This window comes from Vombatus ursinus, unplaced genomic scaffold, assembly GCF_900497805.2.
Source record: "Vombatus ursinus unplaced genomic scaffold, bare-nosed wombat genome assembly UNPS02014863.1, whole genome shotgun sequence".
In the NCBI taxonomy this organism is placed as follows: domain Eukaryota; kingdom Metazoa; phylum Chordata; class Mammalia; order Diprotodontia; family Vombatidae; genus Vombatus; species Vombatus ursinus.
The window spans coordinates 32,549,455-32,571,311 of record NW_020954641.1 but is presented as its reverse complement, the minus strand read 5'-3'; the positions used below and the strand labels follow the sequence as shown (position 1 = coordinate 32,571,311).

General features: G+C 46.1%; 1 protein-coding gene across 1 annotated transcript in view; it reads right to left on the bottom strand.

Moving 5' to 3' along the window:
- The window catches only part of CAMK2A (calcium/calmodulin dependent protein kinase II alpha), an 82,121-nt gene that overhangs the window by 18,487 nt on the left and 41,777 nt on the right, over window positions 1-21,857 (bottom strand). Inside the window, exons 9-15 of the mRNA XM_027841888.1 lie at window positions 21,561-21,655; window positions 14,411-14,533; window positions 13,306-13,389; window positions 11,413-11,455; window positions 7,898-7,938; window positions 3,057-3,089; window positions 1,895-1,943 (exon numbers count right to left, since the gene is read on the bottom strand). Of these exons, the coding sequence (XP_027697689.1) occupies window positions 1,895-1,943; window positions 3,057-3,089; window positions 7,898-7,938; window positions 11,413-11,455; window positions 13,306-13,389; window positions 14,411-14,533; window positions 21,561-21,655 (468 nt within the window). The remainder of the gene's footprint in view (window positions 1-1,894; window positions 1,944-3,056; window positions 3,090-7,897; window positions 7,939-11,412; window positions 11,456-13,305; window positions 13,390-14,410; window positions 14,534-21,560; window positions 21,656-21,857) is intronic.

The window sequence follows — 21,857 nt, the reverse complement described above, 5'->3', positions numbered from 1 at the left end:
ATTATCTTCTCTGGTAATGAGATGATGAGGTAACAAGAACTGAGATTCAAACCCAGGTCCTTTGTTTTTTTTTTCCCAGTGTTATTTCCACCAGGTTACACTGAGTCCAGCAATTCCCATCAAATAGTAAGAAGCTCCCCAGAGGACTGATCACCCCTTGGATTTGTCTATTAAGTCCGTGGGAGCCAGAGAAGGAGGTTCCACTTCTCCCTTGAGGCCAATAAGCTCTCCCATGTCCCTCTTTCTGCTTTGAGCAGATATCACTGACAACTTTGGTGTTGGCCCCAGCCCCTCAAACAGCTTCCTGAGAAGGGTGATATCTGCTATGGTATCAATCCTGGGCCCAGAATGGAAATGAAACCAGCCAACTGTCCCAAATCTTTTTCTTAGAAAGAAGTCACCTTATCTAAAGGTTCATATGGTTCAAATTGAGCACTAAGAACTGACTTCTCTCTGACTGTAACTGGTAAGACTTAGGAATGGTTGTTAACCTGTCCAGATGGTGATTGTGAAAAGGAGTGAAAATACCAAGATGATTTGTTATTGTTTGCTGATCTGGATCTTTGATTTTTTTTTAAGGCAATTGGGGTTAAGTGACTTGCCCAGGGTCACACAGCTAGTAAGCATCAAGTGTTTGATCTGAGCCTGCATTTGAACTCAGGTCCTCCTGACTTCAGGGCTGGTGCTCAATCCACTGCATCACCTAGCTGCCCCTAGATCTTTGATTATTGTGAGGGTTTCCCAAATAGTATCAGACCCAAAATTAGGGTTAAAGGGGGAGTGGGAAATCAATGGTGTCACCTCAATCTTCCATACTGGCAGTTACAAAAAAACAAAACAAAACAAAAAAAAAAACATGATATCTCTATAAACTACTGGAGTGTTTTGGGGCACTTAGAAAACCAATGTGATGTCCCTAGGGACAAAGATAGCGATGAAGGGAGAGGGATCACAAGTAATACATCAGGTCTCACTGTGGTTAAGTGATCAGAGTGGAAGGTCCTTGAGTTTCAGAATAGACATGGCCTGCAGCCAGGGATTAAGAGAGGAGAGAGATTAGAATGTAGCCCTTGAGTTCTTGATTAGTTGAGAGTTGGTGACAAACTTTAAATCATGTCCCTAGGGTGAACCAAGGAAATTGGACTTTGGGAGGGGAGTCTACTCAGTCCAGAAGTATGCCATTCTTGAATGGAGGGAGAATGACTTTCTGGGGGCTTATCCTGATATGGCACCCAACCCCTCTCATAGAGGATCCAAACCCTTGATGGGATTTAGAAGGGACCAGAGAGGCAAGTAGATCTATAAGCTTCTGGACCATCCAGTTTGACTCAGGTCAATTTATTTTTATATGTCTTTTATTACTTGTAATTCTACTAAAAAATTTCTGTCCCTTATTCTTCTCTTTGGGCCCCTAGTGAGTGAGTGTGTTGTTTGTGTATGTGGCAAAGGGGCAAAGGAAAGGAGAAGATGCTAGGAGTGATAAGCATCTTATGGTGACATCAAGGGATAAATGGGGATCGGAGATGGGGAAACAGAACACAGTGAGTCCAGCCTGATCAGTTGTGGTTAAGTGATCAAAGGGTAGTTTCTGCCTGGATAAGATCTGGAGCCTGGAAATAAAGATTAAAGAGACCTCTGGTATCTATTGCAGCTTTGCCCTTGGAGACAGATCTGAAATTACTCTGCAGAATCAAGCACCCCAGTCCTATGGGGTTTTCCCAATAGCAAAGGAGCTCATATCGAGATACTTTTGTGCTGCTCTGATTAGACAATCCCTCTAGGCAGACATTAACTTCGGCATACAGATCCTTATTACAAAGAGACAGACTAGACTAAATTAGGCAAGGCTAGAAACAGAGTCTCCCAGAAGGGAAAATGGAGCCAGCCCTCCTACCTTTGGTGTCTTCATCTTCAATGGTGGTATTGGTACTCTCAGAGGATTCCTGGGCAAAGAACAGGGGGAAAAACAATAGAAAATAAGTGAACTCCAGGCTGACCATTGAGACCAAGGAACCTGCTCAGCTGATGGCAAACAATAACAGCTTCTACCAACCCTGGTCACCAGAGAACTTAGCTGATAGTCTAAGAGCCAGATGGGCCCTGGAGCCCAGACAGAGCAGCTAAAACCCAACCTAACTTTCAAACTCAGGGAGCAATGAGGAAGAGGAGGAGGAGGAGGAGGAGAAGGAGAAGGGGAGAAGAAAGCAGCAGTGGAAGGGCTATCTATGGAGGTGTCTTATGGGAATGGATACATAGACAACTCTAGCCTCTGCTGTGAGATGGGAAGAGGCTTCAGCCAGAAGAGAGTTGAGGAGTCGTGGAAAGGAGCAGAGTGATGCCATGTTGTCTGTACAATCAGAGGGAAATGGTACAAATTTACAGGAAAAAAAAAAAAGAAAGGAGGGCAAATTAGGATAAGGGAGAGAGGGAATTGTGCAGAAGTGGGAGAGAACACATGAAACTACAGTCAGGAAAGAGATGCACAGTCACACAAAGCGTATTTCTGAGCCCCAAGAGCACCCACTGGTTACACTGACAGGCCTATGGAGATGTCAAGGAAGGCCAGGACCGGGGTTCTATCTGCCCAGTGCACACTGGGCACTTCACTCACAAAAGACCCCAGATGAGGTCCCTATACTGCTACACCCACAAGGCTACACTGGCCACCACTGCATCATCATTTCACAACTGGGTAATTCAAAGTTGGATTTTAGGGTAAAAGCTGAGGGCTTTGGGCTAGAGAACTCCAGGGAGAATGATTCAAGAGAATCTAACTGGAAATGGCCTGAGGAGTTGGACAAGGTCCATGTCTACCATTGCCCACAATGGGTCAATATTGTTCCTATACTGTGAAATGGATTGTTCCAGAGCACTAGTTTGAAGATATTAACATAAACACACAAACAACATACATGTTTGCCACACAACACACACATACCACACACGCCCTTGGCCCCCTCTTCCCACCCCACATTCCCAGTGTGACCTCTAGGAGCAAGGCGGGAGTGCGCTGAGGCCCAGCATTACCAGCATTTGGGAAGACGGCAGACACTCACCATTAACTGAACACTGGAACTGGACTTTCTTTTCTGGAAAAACAAGGAGAAGAGATGGGACAGGAAGAGACGCAGTGGCAAAACGGTAGAAAGTAGTGGGGAGAGGGAAGTAGAGTGGGGGAGGGAGGAAGCAGTGGCCCCTGGGCCAGTCTTAGCAGTACTTCCAAGGTGTTGAAAGCTGGCACTCAGAGACAGAGGGTAGTGCCCAAGGTGTGGCACGCCCATGACCCTAGGGACACTTCCCCCACTTACCATAACTCTGAGGACCAGCCAAATCTGAGGCCCCGCCTAACTCTGTTGGGCCCTGTCATTCAAATCCTCCTAACTCTGCCTGGGCCTTACCCTTCAAATTCTCCAAATCCCAGCCCAGAATCCCTCCTGAACTAGAGCAATCCACCATGCCAAGCTTGGTTGAGAGAGGGGGAATGGCGCCCTGGATGCCAGTCACCCCCCAGCAGCCAGGTCGAGTCTGCCACAATTAATTGGCTTTCAAATGGGAATTAGACTCTAAAAGTTGAGAAGTGGTGCTCTCTGACCTGGGGCTTATCAGAAAGGACCCTCAGCTGCTAGTATTGTCAGGGCTCAGCCTTCCAGAAACAAATGCAGGACAGGCCTCAGTGGAGTCTCAGAAGATTGGAGTAAACTGGTTCAGATACCAGTGACAAAGACAGCTCCAAAGTATCTGAGAACAGCTGTTAAGTGCCTCTATATAGCACTCTTCCATCTAGCACTAATTCTAAATCAAGTTTGATTTCCATCACTTTTCTTCCTGACACCTTACAAATCTGCAAAGAGCAGAGGAAAACCCTATTTTACAGATAGAGACAATGAAACCTAGAAGAGTTAAATGACTTGCCCAAGGTCATACAATGACTGCTCTATATAGCCAAGATTCAAATTTGGCTCTGACCATTAGACTATTCCATTTCTCTTAAGCATCCAGGCTTTTTTCTTTCCCAATATCAACACTGAATTGGGAGGGGAAGAGGAAGGAGAAGAGAAGTGGGGTGGGAGGAAAAGGAAGTAAGGTAGGAAGATGGAGGAAGAGAAAGCACTGCTCCAAGTGATTTTCTCTTTCTCTGACTCTTAAATCAGAAATCCAGGTACAGACAAAGTCCCTGTGTGTCTGGGTGAGATGGGACTGAGCTGTCTCGAAAAGCTAAACAGGGACACCAGTGAGCCACAATGTCATAATGCCAAAGCTCACTGATGACTCATGGACGGCTACCATCCTGGTGGGGTGAGTAAGGGCTCAGAAGCCGCATTCAAGAGCCCCATTGTTAGGCTCTAACCCCCTCCACGGCCACCACAGCCTTCTTCTCCAAGGATCTGGGTAGCACTCCCCTTTGAAGTAAGTCTAGTCGCCTACGCCTGCCTGCCCCTTCACCAAGAGCCTTTCTGGCCCAGTCTCCCCTTCCATGGGCATGGCCCCCTAAATGGCCTCCACGCCATGATGCGAGCCAGTGTATAGTGGGAGCCCGAAGGCCTCTGGCAGGGGTTGGAGTCCAGTGGCTGTTCTGTCTTCAGCTGTAACCCAAAAAGACAGGGGGCTGAGAGACTCGGCCCTACTCACTCAGGTCTGTCACGTGGGGCAGACGTTTCAGACGGAAAAACATGATGCAAACACAGAGCAGCGACTGTACTAGGTTCTGGACGCACAGTAACAGGATGGGACACGGCGGGCGGGGGTAGGGAGTGAGCGCACTTATCACAACAGGACAGGATGGGACACCACATGTTGGGGCAGTGAATGGCTTTGGTAGCCCCTGGGAGGCAGAAGGGGTGGGGGTGGACAGGAGAGGGGCCTCATTTCCCCCCTCCCTCACCATTATATACGCAAGAAGGAGGATCTGGGGGCTGGGGTGGGCAAGAATCAGGGGACTCAGTCCCCCTGCCTAGATGAGCACAGGGTGTAGAGAAAAGAGGTTTCCTGCATGTCCCCTAGAGGTTGCCTCATTGATGCGGATGGAAGGGGAAGAGACAGGAAGAGGATGACTGTTTCTCCCTAATGTGCCAAATCCAGTATATCACCCTTTGGAGATCTGTCTATCAACAAATAAAAGCCAGCACATGCTGGCTCTCTAAAACCTGACTCCTTCTTATTCAGGAAATGGTTTTCATCAGAGATTCTCATTCAAGGAAGGGAAGGCTAGGCTCATTCATCCTGAGGATTCCAATGACTGGCAATAGCTCCCTGGGCATTCCTGGTCAGAGCTTGTGTCCCTCCCCCACCCCATTCCTGCCTCCCTCCTGAGGCTGCCGGAAAAGAGGACAGGGTGGTGAGACAGCATCAGGGGGGGATCTCCTAAGGTTGTCCCAGCCAGGCCTTCCCCTGACTAAAAGCAATACAGGCACCCCAGGATGTTGGCCCTCTTCTGCCTCCCTGCCAGTCTAGGAGACATAAATGGTCTCCTTAGGGTCTGCTGTGGGGCAGGGGAAATGGGTGGTATTTTGGTCCATGTGGGCAATGCCAGCTCTGCTGCCCACAGATGGCAGACTCAGAGTCTGGGTCCAACTATTGCCTCTCCAGCACTGAGGCTCCTTTGTCTCTTGCTTCTACATCTCTCTGGCCTCACATACAGAGGATCCAACTTCAAAGTCAATTTGCAAAAGCCACGTTGTGGCCTCAGCCCTCAGGGGTTCAGTCCATGCCTGAGATTTGGTGGGGGTGGTCCTGGGGATGAATCACTGCCCCACCCACCCAGCAGAATTCCTTCTCATTCCTCAAACTGAAGCATCTTTGTCCCAACAGCACAGGACTTACAACCCAACTGACCATGAAGGAGCCTGGGCCGCCCCTTCCTTCAATCCCTAAAGCAACTCCTCAGAACCTGCAGCAAAGCCCACCAAACCCTATTAGAACTTTCTGTCCTATCTCCCTACCCTCAGGATACAGAATACTAGGGAATTTAGTCTTGGCCAACAATTCCAGCTCAAGGCCACCTCAACACTAGGCTTTTTCCCAGGAGGCCTATCACCCCAGCTCAGCAGAAAAGACACCAGCAACCAAGGAGGGCCACCATGCATCCAAAGTCAGTAACCCCTACCATGTGGGTATCTCAACCTAGGCAACTCTCAATTTTCCAAGTAAACAATGATAAGCCATGGCTGGGAAAATATAAAATCATCCAGAGTCATCTCTAATTGACTCTAGAGTACAGTATATATGTGTGATATGTGTGTGTGTGTGTGTGTGTGTGTGTGTGTGTGTGTATATATTTGTTTGTGTGTGTTGGAGGAAGGGGCTTTTTTCATCTTATTAATTAGGTTTGACTCAGGTGAATAATAAAGTTAATCTGGGTTTTTGGTACTACCTCTGAACAATGACTGGGAGAGTCAGCTGGATAACCCAGAAAGGCCAGCAATCTAACACTAGAAGCACTAGAAGCATGACAGACTAATCCACTTAGTTTGGATTATTACAGACTTCCCAAAATCCCACTGTCACTCACTTTAACATCCCATCATGGCATAGAGCTCATGTGCTGGGGGAGCTAAGTGTGGTAGGATGACAAGGCCCATCCAGGAACAGTAACCTTGTAGAGGAAGAGAGCCAAGGGCAGAGTGGAACCAGTATGTTTCCTAGAGGCACAAGCACCATTCATCAGAGAGAAGAGGGAAAGGATAGTAGAGAAAAGGGAATAAGTGAAGATAAGGAAGTGTCATTGGGTGACTGGTCACCAGCATGGTATGAGGGTAAGGGTGGAGGAGAAAGGCAATTTATGTCCATTTTTCTGAGACAGAAGGTCAAGCCCTCTTTCTCTTGGGGAGGGGACAGATATTCTTCAGTTTGGTTCCCTTGGGCCTTGGAACTATTCAGGGGAGATATGACAGGTAGGGGATATAATCATTGATCAGGTAGCATCCCCAATAGACCACCGAATATGTCTTTGCAAAAAAACCAGAAAGGACCTTTATAGCCCTTTTGGGTCCTGGATATGCTACATTCCTGATGAGTCCTTACTCAGGGGGGCCAGAGACTTATTCCTGCCAAATAGCCCTAAGGGAAATGGAAGGACATCATTAGCTACTTCAGTGGAATTTGGGGCAACGTATGGAGGCCAAAGCCTCCATGTTCACCCTAATATATGTAACCAAGGCTCCCAGTGACCAAGGCTCATGGACACCTACAAGTTTCTATGGGGGACTTTCTATTATCCTTCTAAATTCATGAGCACTCACTCACCCACTTGTTTTCCATCACTCTGGGTCACTGGGGAGGTTTGAACCCTTTCTTTTTTATTCTTGACCTATCCTTTTTCCCCATGTTCAAACTTGCCTTTGCCCCCTTTTCTCCTAATGTCTCCCTGACTTCTGTTCCCAACCATCCCCATGCCCTCACAGAAGGAGAGAGAGCACCCACTGATGAAATGGGGAAGGAGAGACTGGGAGATGAGGAAGAAGAGAGGCCATTATCCCAAGGTACCCATTTCTTAATAGACTATCCATGTGACTTGATTCTCACCAACAGTCAGGATGCCCCCAACATTGGCACTGTCCCAGATGATCAGCCTTACAAATGTGGTAGGATACCCAGAGTGGTTGGAGTCCCACCCCCTCCTCGACACACTCACACACACTCACACACGCACAGAGTGTGAACTCTATTATCATAGCACCATAGATTCAGAATTGGTAGTAACCTTAAAAATAAAAACCATTTACTCCATCCCCCTCATTTTATAGATGAGGGAATTGAAGGCCAGAGAAAATGAGTAAACTGCCCGGTGTCTTAGGTAGTATGCAACAGTTGGGATTCGAACCCAGGTCCCCTCTGGCTCCAAATCTTGTGCTCTTTTCCACCACACCTGAGGCCCTTTCAGGCACCAAGGGGAGCTTACCTTCACACCATCATTCTTCTTGTTGCCCCCGCTCTTCCCTCCTGTGATGGAGACAAAGTAGAGAGTTAAAAGCACAAGGCAGGGCACCAGGGCCCATAGCGTGAGCAGGAGCAGCATCAGAGAGCAGGAAGGCAGGGGGTGAGAGGCTAGGGGAGAGGGACACAGGGCAGGCCGGATCCAGAACCCTCCTCTTCCTCTTCTTCCTCCTTTCCCCAGCACCAGCGTTGGCCCCCTGGGGGAAGGGGGAGTTTCCCCTCTCTGTGGGCCGCCCGGATGCTCAGGCACTTCAAAGAAAGAGAACTCCTCCCCCCAGGGTCCTGGCCACCACACTGCCACAGGGGTCCCTGGTCCGCCTTGGGGGATTTCCTCTGAGCCCCATTCAGTCCGAAAGCTAATCCCAGAGTCTCAAACTCCTGGGACAGTGGTGGTTTGTACTCTCTCCCTGCCTCTGCCCCGTCTCTAATTTTAGCCCCATGCTGCCTTGGTCATGTGTCACCCGATCCTCCTCACTAGACAGCTGCAGGCCCCATTTTGGCAATGAGAAGAAGCAGATGCCCACCCACTGTTGAGGCCCTAGCCCAGGCCCCCCTCCCAGGGCCAGACTGGTGCCTTCTAGCTATAGTAGCCCCTCCCTAGACGCTCAACTCTGGAAAATATGCCCAGGGTGGGTGATGGTTCCCCAGGCATCAGCCGGAAAGGAGATTAACAGCTGCCCTGGGACTCCTGTTCCAGTGAAAATTCCCAGAGGCCTCTGCCTTTCTGTCATCTCTTACACACACACACACACACACACACACACAGACACACACACACACACAGACACAGACACACACACACACACACACTCCTGAATGGAGTGCTTATGTTTGGATACCAGCCAGAAAATACCCCAGAATACTCATCCCATCCTGACATTCTGACTGAACCTTTCTCTGAGAATCCCGGGCACCAGAGAGGGGAGAGTCAGAAGGAGAAGGGGCCCAAAGCAGTCAGGAGTTTAACCCTGACTCCCCAAAACTGCTTTAAGGAAACATGGTGAGCCTAGCAGGGTGAATGTCTTCTCTCTACCTCCCTTGGCCAACACTCAACCGTACCCCAAGGCCTACCTACAGTAGCTGCTGCAGGTTTAACTATAACACACTAGACCTTGCCCACTGGCTCCCCTAACCTGTGGGTAATCTGTGCTCACTGTCCCAGCTCAGAGGCTCTCTGATACCTAAGAACTCCATAAGGTTCCTGCTCCTGGGACCCTCTGAGACCTTTTTTTAATTGCATACCCATGATGCCTTGGAGGCTGGAACAAGGGGCACCAATTCATTCCTCATGTTGGTATTGCACTCTGAAGTTCCCAAAACCCTCATATTCATTATCCTACTTAGTCCACACAGCTCTGTAATATAAGCAGGGCAGGGACTATTACACCCATTGTATGGATAAAGAAAATGAGGCTCAGTGAGAGAAAGTGACTTGACTAATGTCAAATATTTATTAAGTGGCATAGGGAGGAAGAGATCCCTGGATTACCATCTCTTTCCACTATACAGCTCAACATCTTGTCTTTTTTTTTTTAATATTCTCTTTTTTTTGTGAGGCAATTGGGGTTAAATGACTTGCCCAAAGTCACACAGCTAGTGAGTGTTATGTGTCTGAGGTCAGATTTGAACTCAGGTCCTCCTGACTTCAGGGCTGGTACTCTATCCACTGCACCACCTAGCTTCCCCTAGCGTCTTGTCTTTTTGCCATTGTCCTGGTTATCTCAGTATCTTACTTTCTTAGTCTCTCTTGGGAGATACAAATACAGTCTTCTTAAGTAGGGAAGGTATTTCCTAACCATTTTCCTGGGCCTTAAAGCCCTGCTTAGGGTCTCTAGGCTAAGATGTTAATTTCTTTATGCATGGTTAAGGAGCTTACAAGGAGTTCTCTAGGTACCAGCCTGGAGAAGACAGAGAATATAAGGGAAACTCTGGAAGGTAGTACATCTTGGCTTCCAGGCTGAGCAAACAGTATGTGAACAGATAATAAAACCGTATATTTAGTGCTGGAAAAGATCATAGATTCACAGAGTCAGAGATTTAGAGCTGGGAGGGACCTTAGAGGTCATCTTGTTCCAACGCCTTCATCTTAAAGATGAGAAAGGTCAAGGCCAAAGAGGTTAGATAAATTGGCCAAGGACACCTGGGTATGAGTGGAGGAGCAAGGATGTGACCCCACATCCTCTGACTCTGAATCCAGGACTTTTTCCCCTGTGCCACACGGCCTAGCTTGCTGGAGATAAGCATTATGCCCATCTCTAATTGGCAGCATACCATATCTATGCTATGCAAAGACAAGACAGTGTTTGGCTAGGTCTGTTGAGCCTAACAGTGGTTTTCCTACCAAGCGGGCCTCCAGCTGCTGCCTATGGTGGATAAGATTCCATGCTTTCTGGGAGTAGGGAAATAGGATGAACCTTCAGTCCCCTTGGCTGGGGATAGGTGGGACCAGGAAAGGGAGCTGAGCTCATACTGTGATGCAGAATCACTCCAAAAACCCCTTCTCCTACTTTGATGTGAACTTTGTCAGCTCCATTCAGCTGCCCTGTCAGTCCTCTCCAACTCCTAGTATCAGCAGCCAGATTCTGGCAGCGCTGTCACTCACTCGTGTGCTCTCAGACAAGGGTCACTTGGTAAATTCAACTTTCCATCCCTTCCCTTTCAATGCTACCTGGTAACTACTATAGATAACTGCTATGCAGCATTTGGATGCTTCTCACACACCCCTCACAGGAAGCCCCTGCTGCATCTGCAGGCATCTCTCACCACCCATTTCTACCCTCCTGGTCATCCTCTACTGGAACTGGGGAAAGCACTAATCGAGGCTTTGCCAGCCTCCCTCTGTGAGGTTGCCTCTAATACTGGGGCTGCCGCTGCCTCTATGCCCAGCCCAGGCACCATTCTCACAAATGGCACAGAAAGGAATGATCAAAAGAATATTTAACATTCCTAGAGTCCTTCAGGCTCTCAGTACTTTCTTCATGACAACTTTGTAAGTATTATTATCTCCATTTTGCAGATGAGGAAAGTGAGGCTCTCAGAGGTTTAAATGACTTGCCCAGGGTCATACCACTAATTGTCAGAGTTAGAATCTGAGCCCAGGTCATCCCTCCCCAAATACAAATCTGTAGCTGCAGCCAATGGGGCAGCTTGTTTAGAGACATATCTGTCAAGTCCATTGGAATTTTTCAGTACTTGGTCAGCACCTCATGTTCCTCTTCCCCCTCCACCCACCCCTCAGCTGTCACCCCAAGTCTTAGCGAAGGACTGGCTGCCTCGGTGTATGTGTATGCTGAGCAGGCAGTGATGGCAGTGGGTGGGGGCCAGAGAATAAATTCCCTGTACTTCCTGGGCAGGGGGAGCAGGAATGTTTCACCCTTGAACTCTCCTGCATTCTTAGAGCACCATGGATATGGAACCCTGCAATCCCAATGCTGAGTTGTATATGTCAGATCCTGATGACCAAAGGGTCCCACCACCTACCAGAGAAGTTCCTGGTGGCCAGCATGGTGGTAAGGATAGCTCCCTGAAACAGACAAAAATAGAACGGCAAGAGGGGTGAGGGTGGGAAGAGAGACCAGGGAAGAAAAGGGGAAGGAGGGAGGGATAAGAAAATGTGAAGAGTGGGTAGAGGGAGAGATTGTTGTATTCAGAGACCAAGCCTCCCATTCTCCCCCATCCCTTTGTCCATCTGTCCTCAGCACTCCCAAAGAAAAAGTGATTGGCTGGGAAGGGTGTTAGGTGGGCACAACTCCAGGGACAAGATTGCGTTGGACAAGAGTATTAATAGGCAGCTCCAGCCTGAGCCAGGGTTGCTGGCTAGACTCCAGGAGGTCTGCCAACTAGGTCTCCAAAAGGCCATGTAAATCTCCTGCCTGAGTCAGATAGGCGGTCACTTTCTGGACCCTCCTTCCTCTTTCTACCCCTGCCTTGAACTTGAGTTATCCTTGCCCCTTGAGAGCATTCAGTACTCTCTCTCAAGCCAGCCTACTATCCCATTAAGGAATTCCAAGCCTTCAGAAATGTTCTCCATCTCCTCAAATTCCACATCTGTAAAACAGAAGGAATGGAATAAATGATTTCTAAGGCCCCCTCCAGTTCTGATATCATTTTATATGATAGAAGTTTCTGGCTTCTGTTTCAATTTTTAAGCTCCCTTTGGGGCTCAAAAATCCTGAAGTCAGGTGGGAATCACCTTGGTCCAGATCTCCTCCTGGGATTTCACCAGCCCTTTTGGTACCAACATCCCTTAATAAATGTATTCTTCCCTTCTGCCCCAGGCCCCCCTCCCATTATGGGAGGATGGGAGGCTTTTGGGAACAATGCACACTGGCAGAGAAGGAGATTAACAGTGAGCTCAGCACATCTAAAATAAATCATGCCTCAGCTCCATGTAATCCTGGGGGCTCATAGACCCATTTAGCTGGATAGGAAGCACCCTTAACTCCTGTTCCTGCACAGCCCATGCACACTAAGGGGCGCAGGGTATTCAGGAGCTGTTCTGAACTATATGGATAATAAGAATAATTTTTTGGTCCAGACTCATGATTTCATCAGTATAGAGAATTCCAAGTGAAGAAAGTCTCTTTACAGATTTAAACTGGCACCTGTTTTGCACCTTATAGTCTTAGAGAATTTCCTGGGACACTGGAAGATTAACCTGTTTATATCAAAGTCAGTACTTGAACTCAGGTCTTTCTGAGTATGCCGCCTCTCAATAATGATGATACTATAAAATGACAGCCCATTTCTACAGCATTTTATAATTTAATAACTCATAAGTGCAACTTTCCTCATTGTAATCCTAGGATAGTATCATTTTCCCCACTTTTCAGATGAGACGAGTGACTTGCCCATGGTCAAGTAATTACAAGATCCTAGATTTAAAGTTAAGAGAGACTTCAAAGTTCATCTAGTCAAATGCCTTCATTTTCTAGATGGGGAAGCTGAGGCCCAGAGAGGTTAAATGAATTACTCAGTCACAGAGCTTGTCAGTGCATAAGGCAGGATTTGAACCTTTGACTTCCAGACTCTAAGTCCCACTACTCCAAGACTCCAAGTCTAAAGCTATTTTGACTTTCCCAGAGTGGCACCTATATGTCTGCCCTGCTTCCCATTGGGGAGGTGGGGGGGGGGAAGAGATGAGCTTCCTCACAGTGAATAACCACAGCTAGCCAGGCACTCACTACCTGACACCACGTTTCCTCTAACTTTCTTGAATGTGGTCCATTGTTGCTTATGGCCTAGGTAAGGCCTGAGAATCTCCCAGTTCCCCAGGAGGCTCCCACCCAGTCTTATTCACTATTCCCCCTGGCAGAAATGTGGACCAGTCGAGAGTCCAGCAGTCCCAGAGAGGGCACCAGGCCAAGGGGTTACCTTCAGTTTCCTCCTTGCATTGAATTTCTTCAAGCAGTCCACGGTCTCCTGTCTGTGCATGCAGGAGGCCACTGTAGATCGGTGCTGGCGAAAGAAGAGAGGGAAAGGGACATGAGCAGGAAGGAGGGGGCTGTGTGGAATCTAAGGGACAGTTTCAGTTTCCAAACTTGGGGGGCGGGGGTGGGGGATGCTTCCCCTTTTAAAACATGCAAATAAGAGCAAAGATGTGATGTTGCAAGGGCAAAGCCTATCAAAAACTGACCAGTAGTAAATCCCTATTGATGGAAGCTCACTAAATTATAAGATTTAATTTAAAAGAAATCTTCGTGGGAAGGAAGCACTAGGAAAGATGAAGCTACATGCGGAGTGGGAAGGAGGGGCATCTCACATTTTTTTTTACATTGGCTCATATTTCTATAATGTTTTATAGTTTACAAAGCATTTTCCTCACAACAACCCTATCATGCAAGCAATGCACAGATTATTATGCCTATTTATAGAAAAGGAAACCAGGCTTCAAAAAGATTAAGTAATCTGCCTACAGTCACACAGCCAGAAAATGCTAGACCCAGAAGTTGAACTCAGGTCTCTAAACATCAAACCCACCGCTCTTTCCAGTACCACGTGGATAGAGCACCGGGTTTGGAGTCAAGAAGACCTGAGTTCAAATCCTGCCTCAGACACTTACTAGCTGTGGGACCCTGAACAAGTCACTTAACCTCTGTTTGCCTCAGTTTCCTCAGCTGTCAAATAGGGATAATAATACCACCTACCTCCCGGGGTTAAGAGGATCAAATGATGTAATAATTGTAAAGCACTCTGCCAGTGCCCAGTACATAGTAAATGCTATATGAATGTTAGCTATCGTCATTAGCTATTATTTCCAATTCGTTCCTCCTAACAAGTCTTTTCTGGAACAGGGGCAGGGGGCCTTGTTTGCCAAGGAAAGTCATATAGTTTCCTAAACACTCAGACTCATGGACAGTGAACATGTTGAATGTTCTTTGGTCCCTTGAGAAGCAAACCACCCTTGGCCATGTGATCTGAAGCCCTCAAACCACACCCCAACACCAACGGCCCAAACCCCACTCCCGGTATTACTCACAGAGATCCAGGGGTGCTTGAGGGCTTCAGCAGCTGTGATGCGCTTGGAGGGGTTTATGGTGAGCATTTTATTAATCAGGTCCTTTGCTTCTGGGGTAACCGTGTCCCATTCCGGAGATGGAAACTGAAAGGGGCAAATGGGCCAAGTTTGGCTAGCCTGCCACAGGCCATCCCCTGCAATCAGAACAACTCCTGCCTGGCAGGGGAGCAGGCATAGGAGTGCCATGGCCCAGAGACCCTTCATCTTTGGGTCTAGGTCTACCAGAGATGCAAGCAGTGGCCACTTGGAGACCTCAGCCTGTCTGAGTAACATCAAAGTTCCAACTGTCTCTGGGAGAGCATCCAGTGCCAGTGGGAGAGGGCAGCGGGTATTTCCTCTGTAAGTGGCACCTTGACCTCTGGGAGTCACACTTTAAGAACTGTCATTTATAATCTGGCATCTGTCTAGCTGAAAGTAATCAGAACTGAGGAAATCCCGAAAGAATGTGACAGATTAATTGAAAGACCTGGGGGTGTTTGGCTAACAGAAAATTTGGGAATAACAGTCTTCAACATCATCATCTATAATGTGGATAGATGCACAGATGATAGAATCAGAATATTATAACAATAATAACAATAACTACTCACATTCCTATAGCATTAAAAAACATCCAAAAAAGTCTGGAACAATGGGCTGGGTCCAATACTATGAAACTGAATAGAAGCAAATATAAAATTCTATATTTGAGTCCATAAAATAAAAAGTACAAGATGAAAGCAACAGGTGCATGAAAAAGACCTAGAGGTTTTTGTGGACCACAAATTCAATATGAGTCAATAGTATGTGATGACTGCCAAAACAACAAAACAATGGGATCTTGGGCTATGGGAATTGTATTCCATTCTATTCAATTCAATAAATATGCAACAGTTGCCTGCTATGAGGAAGGGAAGAAAAGACTAGCGTCTGGATCAGGGAAGGTGACGGTCCCACTGTACTCTGTCCTGGTTAGACCACATCCTGAGCACCATGAAGCATCACACGCTGACAAAAGACAGTGTGTCCAGACGAGAAAGATATGAGAATCATATCACACAATTGAAGGAACAAGGGCTGCTTAGCACGAAGAAGAGAAGATTTGAGGGGACATGCTAGCTGTCTTCATATGCTTGAAGGGCTATCATGAGGATGAAAGATTCAATTTATTCTATGTGACACCTTTCATCTCAGCACACAAGGAAGAACTTTTCTAAGAAATCAATCTGCCTAATAATGGAATGTGCTGCCTTCTGAGGAAAGAATTCTCCATCCCTGCAGCTATTCAATCAGAAGATAGATAACTAAGTACAAGCCTTGAATGATAAATTCAAAAGGCTTCCTGCAAGAGGTAAGAGGTTGTACAGCAACTTGACCCCTCTGGCTCCTTGTTGTTGTTCGGTCATTTTTCAGTCCTGACCAATTCTTCATGACCCCCTTTGGGGTATTCTTGGCAAAGCTACTGAAGCGGTTTGCCATTTCCTTCTCCAGCTCATTTTACAGATGAAGAAACTGAGGTGAATAGGGTTAAGAGACTTGCCCAGGGTCATACAGCTAAAAAGTGTCTGAGGCTGGTTTTCCTGACTCCAGGCCTAGCGCTCTATCCACTGTGCCACCTAGCAGCCCCAAATGGCTGCTTAGAATGCTAAAATTTAGTGAATCTACAATCTGGGTTTTAGTCCTGGCTGGTTACATTTGCTGCCATAGGCAAGCTATTTATCCTTCCTGTGCCTCAGTTTTCTCATAAACGATCTCATAGAATCATAGAATTTCAGAACTGAAAGTCAACAAGTCAAGTCAATAAGCATTTAATAAGAGCCTACTCTGTGCTAGGCACAATGCTAAGTGAAGAGGACCAGTCTCTGTTTTCAAGATCACAGTGTAATGGGAGAGACAACATGCAAACAACCATCTACAAACAAAATGCATACAGGATAGATTGGAGGTCGTCAGCAGAGGGCAGGCACTGGTGTTGAAGGGGATCAGGAAAGGCTCATGTAGAAAGTGGGATTTTAACTAAAACTTGAAGGAATCCAGGGTTAAGCCTGGAAAGAGGCAGAAATGAGGAGGGAGAGAATTCTGGGCATAGGGAATAGTCACTGAAAATGCCCAGAGTTAGGAGATGGAGCGTCATGTTTGAGGAACAGCGAAGAGGCCACCTTCAATTCAACAGAGAGGACGTGGAGAGGAGTAAGGTGAAAGCAGACTGGGACAGGAGGAAGGGGCCAGGTTGTGAAGGGCTCAGAACATCAAATAGAATTTTATATTTGATCCTGGAGGTGATAGGGAGCCGTGGAGTTTGTTAAAGTGGGGAGGGGGAGGTGTGGTGACATAGTCAGATGGAGTAACTTGCCCACAGTCACACAACCAATATGTGTCAGAAATGGAACTTGGACCCAGGTTTTCCTGACTCTGAAGTTGGGTCTCTATCCATTATATCACCCTGCCACTCAGTAGAGAAAAATACAAAAATCATAATGATAAGAGCTCACATTTCTATTGACAGGCTCTAGTTTTACAGTTTCCAAAGTGCTTTTCCAGTAGAATGTAAGCTTCATGAGGACAGAGATGGTTTCACTTTTGTCTTTTTCTCTTCAGTGCATGGCACATAGTAGGCACTGAATAAATTCTTACTGGATTGAATTTATGGTAATATGTCTGAAGTAGTACAAGTGTAGCTCTCTCCATTTTATAGGAGGAAATTGAGGCTCACAGAAGGTCATTGCTTGGCCAGAGCTCACATGTAAGTAAATGTCCAAGGTGTGCACCAAATTCAAGGTTTTTGTCACCAAGCCCAGGACTCCTACACTATGCCAAAAAATAATAATAATAATTACATATAATAACAACCACAACATCAAAATTTTGTCTGAAGCCCTGAATACCCAGAATTTTCATGTGTTGAAGATTCTTGGTGGGAGGACAGAGATGTATCCTGAAATCAAGGGATCTCAAAGGTTGCCTAGTCTGACCCACTCCTGAGAAAAGGAGTTCCTCTATAATCAGCTAATGAGTGATTGACCAGCCTTTGAGCTGATGACTTACTAGAGTGTCCTGTTTCACTTTGGAAGAGCTCTAATCATTGTAAAGCTTTTCCTTACATCAAATCTAATGTGTTACCTCTTTGCAGCTTTCCACCCCATTACTCTAAGTTCTACACTCTGGAGGCAGCTTGCAATCCCTCTTCTATATAACAATCCATCAGATATTTGAAGGCACTTGTCATGCCCCAAGGGACAGCTAGGTAGTGTAGTAGATAGAGTGTTGGCCCTAGAGTCAGGAGGACCTGAGTTCAAATCCAGCCTCAGGCACTTATTAGCTATGTGACCCTGGGCTGGTCACTTGGCCCTGTTTCCTAATCTATAAAATGAGCTGGAGAAAGAAATGGCAAACCACTCTGATAACTTTTACAAGAAAACCTCAAATGGGGTCATGAAGAGTCAGACACAACTAATCAACTAAACAACAACACCATGCCCCATCACTCCCAATTGGTCCCCATGTCTTCTCTTTTCCAGACTAAAAGTCCCCAGTTCCATCAAATAATCCTCAAGTGACATGAACTAAACCCTTTCACCAGCTAGAGGTCTGACATTGGAGTTTATTGAATTGGTATAGGGGGGCTTAGAGAAAAGAGAAATTTCTAGAATGCCCTCTGGATAATCTCCAGCTCACCTCTAATACCCCCTTAATTTCTAAATCCTATGATACTATGGCTAAATGATCTCTAAGTTCCCATAATCAGGAATGTCATTGCTAAATCTTGGCCTAGGTTGATGACAAATGTGTGTGTGTGTGTATGTGTGTGTGTGTGTGTGTGTGTGTGTGTACATAGGAAGGAAATTAAAGTCCCCTCCATGTCCTATCAGATCTGTACAACAGAATCTACATGCAGCCAGGAGGGTTGATATATCAATCAATGTCCCCACTCTCTCTAGGTGATCTCAGCAGCTCCCATGGGTTTAATTATCTCTGTGCAGATGACTCACAGGTCATCTCTAGCCCCAGATTCTCCTTTGCTTCAGTCTCACATTACCAACTGCCTGTTGACACTGGATGTCCCAGAGACACCTCAAACTCAACATAGGCAAACATCTTCTTCCCACTCCCAAACCCACCCTTCTGCCAATCTCACCTATTTCTGCCAAGGGCACCATCATTATTCCAGTTTCTTGGCTTCCTTGGCTAACCTCAGTCCCACCCCTGACTCTTCACCCCCCCCTTACCTCACATATCCAATAAGTTGCCAAATCTTATAATTTCTAACTCTACATGGTTCATATCCTATCCTTTCTCTCTATCATGACGTCAGTACCTTTGTTTAAGTTCTCATCGCTTCTCATGCAGATAACTCCATTGTCCTCCTAATTGGTCTCCTTGCCTCAGTTTCTCTCTCCTCACTCAAATTCCATACAGATGCCAAAGTGATTCTCCTTAAACAAAAGTAAGCATAGATCTAAAGGTGTCACTACCCTACTTGGTAAACTCTAGTGGCTCCCAATTCTCTTTAGGATAAAATATCAGCTCCTCTGTTTGGCTTCACAACTTAACCTCACCCTATCTTTCTAGTTTCACTGGACATTAATCACCACCCCACACCCTATGGTCTAAAGAACTAGGCTTCTCTCTGCTCTTCACACATGAAACTCTATCTCCCATCTGCACCTTTGCACTGACCATCCCCTGTTGACCATTCCTCCTCTCTGCCTCATAGAATCCCTACCTTTGAGACACAGCTCAAAGAACAACTTCTACATGAAGCCTTTCCTGATCCCCCAAACTGCCAATGCCCTCCCTCCTAACCACATTATATGTAGCTACTTTATACTAATTTGTATTTCTCCTTATATTTACTCTGCATGTATACTTTTACATGTATATGTATTCCCTCCTCCATAGAATATGAGCTTCTAGAGGGTAGGTTTTTTATCATTTTTTATCTTAGTATCCCCATTGCCTAACACAATGCCTGACACATAGGACACTTTGAAATGTTTCTTGATCAATGTGAGGATACAAAAATGAAGCAATCCCTATTCTTAAGGAGCTTAAAATTATAATGGAGAGACAACATATACTTTTATAAGTGTGTACAAAATATAGCAATGAAAAGGTCAGGGATCAGGCCTGTTATGTCCTTGGTATAGGAAATTCCTAGATGAATGAACTCCCTCTAACAATGCAAGTGTGCACTTCCTTTGAAACTTATACTCTTAGAGAGTTCCTAGAAAGCACTAAGAGGTTAAATAACTTGTCCAGGGTTTCCAAGCCATTATGTGTCAGAGGTGGGAATTGCACTGAGATCCTCCTGGCTTCAAGACTAGTTCTCTATCCACTATGTTAAAAAAAAAAACATATGAAATAATAAAATATACAAAATGAAAATGTAATCTTGGGGGGGAGAGGGATCAGAGAAGACACAAGCAGCTGGGGAACAAAGGGATGGGAGACCTACTTGGAGATTCACAAAGAATCAGCCCCATCCCTTCTCTGTATGATGGTCCTCCAAATCCTTGAAGGCAATGACCACATCCCCATTAAGTCTTGTCTTCTCCCAAACATTCCCAACTCCTTCAATCCTTGCTTCTATGACTTAATTTCCAGATTCTTCACCACTACTAAACCGTGGGGGAATCAGCTTTGACCAGGACAGTACTTCAAATTCACTTCCTGCACTTGAGAGCCATGCATGATGTAATGAAATTATTTTTCCCTTCCCATTAGTAAAGACGATGTGTTCTTGGGGCAGCCAGGTGGCTCAGTGGATAGAGCACCGGCCCTGGATTCAGGAAGAACCGAATTCAAATCCGGCCTCAGACACATAACACTTACTAGCTGTGTGACCCTGGGCAAATTACTTAACCTCATTGCCTAGCCAAAAAAACAAACAAACAAAAAAAAAAAAAAAACAGAACAAAGATGATGTGTTCTTGCTTCTCCTTGCGCCATTAAGATGCTTGTGAATTTATAAAAATGTGTTCCATTGAGCTTTAGAGAAAGATACTTCTGAGACTAGGGGAAAGAAGGGAAGAAAGTTCCAAAGAAAGTGAGGAGGAGAAAAAACTCATCAATCTGAACATACCTTGGTCAGTAAAGCCAGCAGTTGGGTCAGGAAAAGATATCCATTGTTTATTAGTCCTGGGATGAGTCTGTTACTCAGCTTTGCAAATGAACTGAGATGGAAAGGGGGCAGGGCTGGAAAAGGGAGCACCAACTTTGACATGGAAAAGAAGGCTGAGTTGGGGTTAGGTGCTGGGGGAGACACTCATGTTTGGTCACTCTATGAGGGAGCATGGCATCTGGTCATGGGATGGAGCCAGGCCCAGATGAGAAGAGGAGAGACCAGACAGCCCTGGCAGCTGTACCACCCAAGAGGTTTGGATTAGGCATATTTTAAAATGAGATTCCTGAGCTCTCTAACTCAACACTTCCATGCTCTATGAACTTTTTTTTTTGCATGAGTCTTTCTTTTCATTGCTAATAAAGTCCTCTTGAAAAAATCAGAAAAAAACCAAACTTTGTCTTGTGTGTGCTAAGGGGAAGAAGTAAGCACCCATATCAAGACCAGTAGAAGCTAGAGGAAACCCAGGGACACCAGAGAGCAGGCAGAAATGAATAGCAGTAGAGAGAAGGCCATCTCCCCTTTCTGCCCTTTTATCCCCCACACAGGTATGAAGCATGGACCTTTAGAAAGAAGCTTCAGATAGGCAGATAGTGCACAGATTCTTTATAAAGGAATGCTAAATTCTTGCTCCAACCCTTCCCTCACTTTCCTTATCAGGGTACAGAAGGGTTGATGGTAAGGTAACACCTGGACCTGGGTTTGTCAAGGACCTTCTTTATTTTTTTAGCATTATCTTAAGCTCATTACTTTGTTACTTTACTATTCTAATTTCTAAAATTTGACTGTCCACAATGCATATTGGTGCCTAGAGCCATACCAGCTTTTAAGAGCCAAGACTTGGGAATCTCTATGCAAAGGCTGAGTTGAGAACAGGGGTCCTCCTGTCCATAAATCCCACCAGGGGGACCATCTCTGGTTTAGAAATAACAGGATCAGGCCAGGAGGACCGTAGTAGGCCCAATAAGCTAAGAGAGCCAAGAATAAGCAGGAGGATTAAGCAATACTCACATCATAGGCTCCAGCTTTGATCTGCTGGTATAGTCGGTGCTGGTCCTCATCCCAGAAAGGAGGGTATCCCACCAATAAGATGTACAGGATGACACCTAGGGAAAAGGAACAAGACTGTGAGATGCTGATGTCAGGAAGAGTAGGAAATGATAAGGGTAGTATTGATGGAAGCAATAACTATGGAGACAGAAGTCTAGCTAGAGAGAGACGATAACCTGATCGCCAGATTCAGTGGTCTCATTCCGATCTTCATCCTTCTTTACCTCTCAACAGCAACTGTTACTCCTTCTGGGTAGG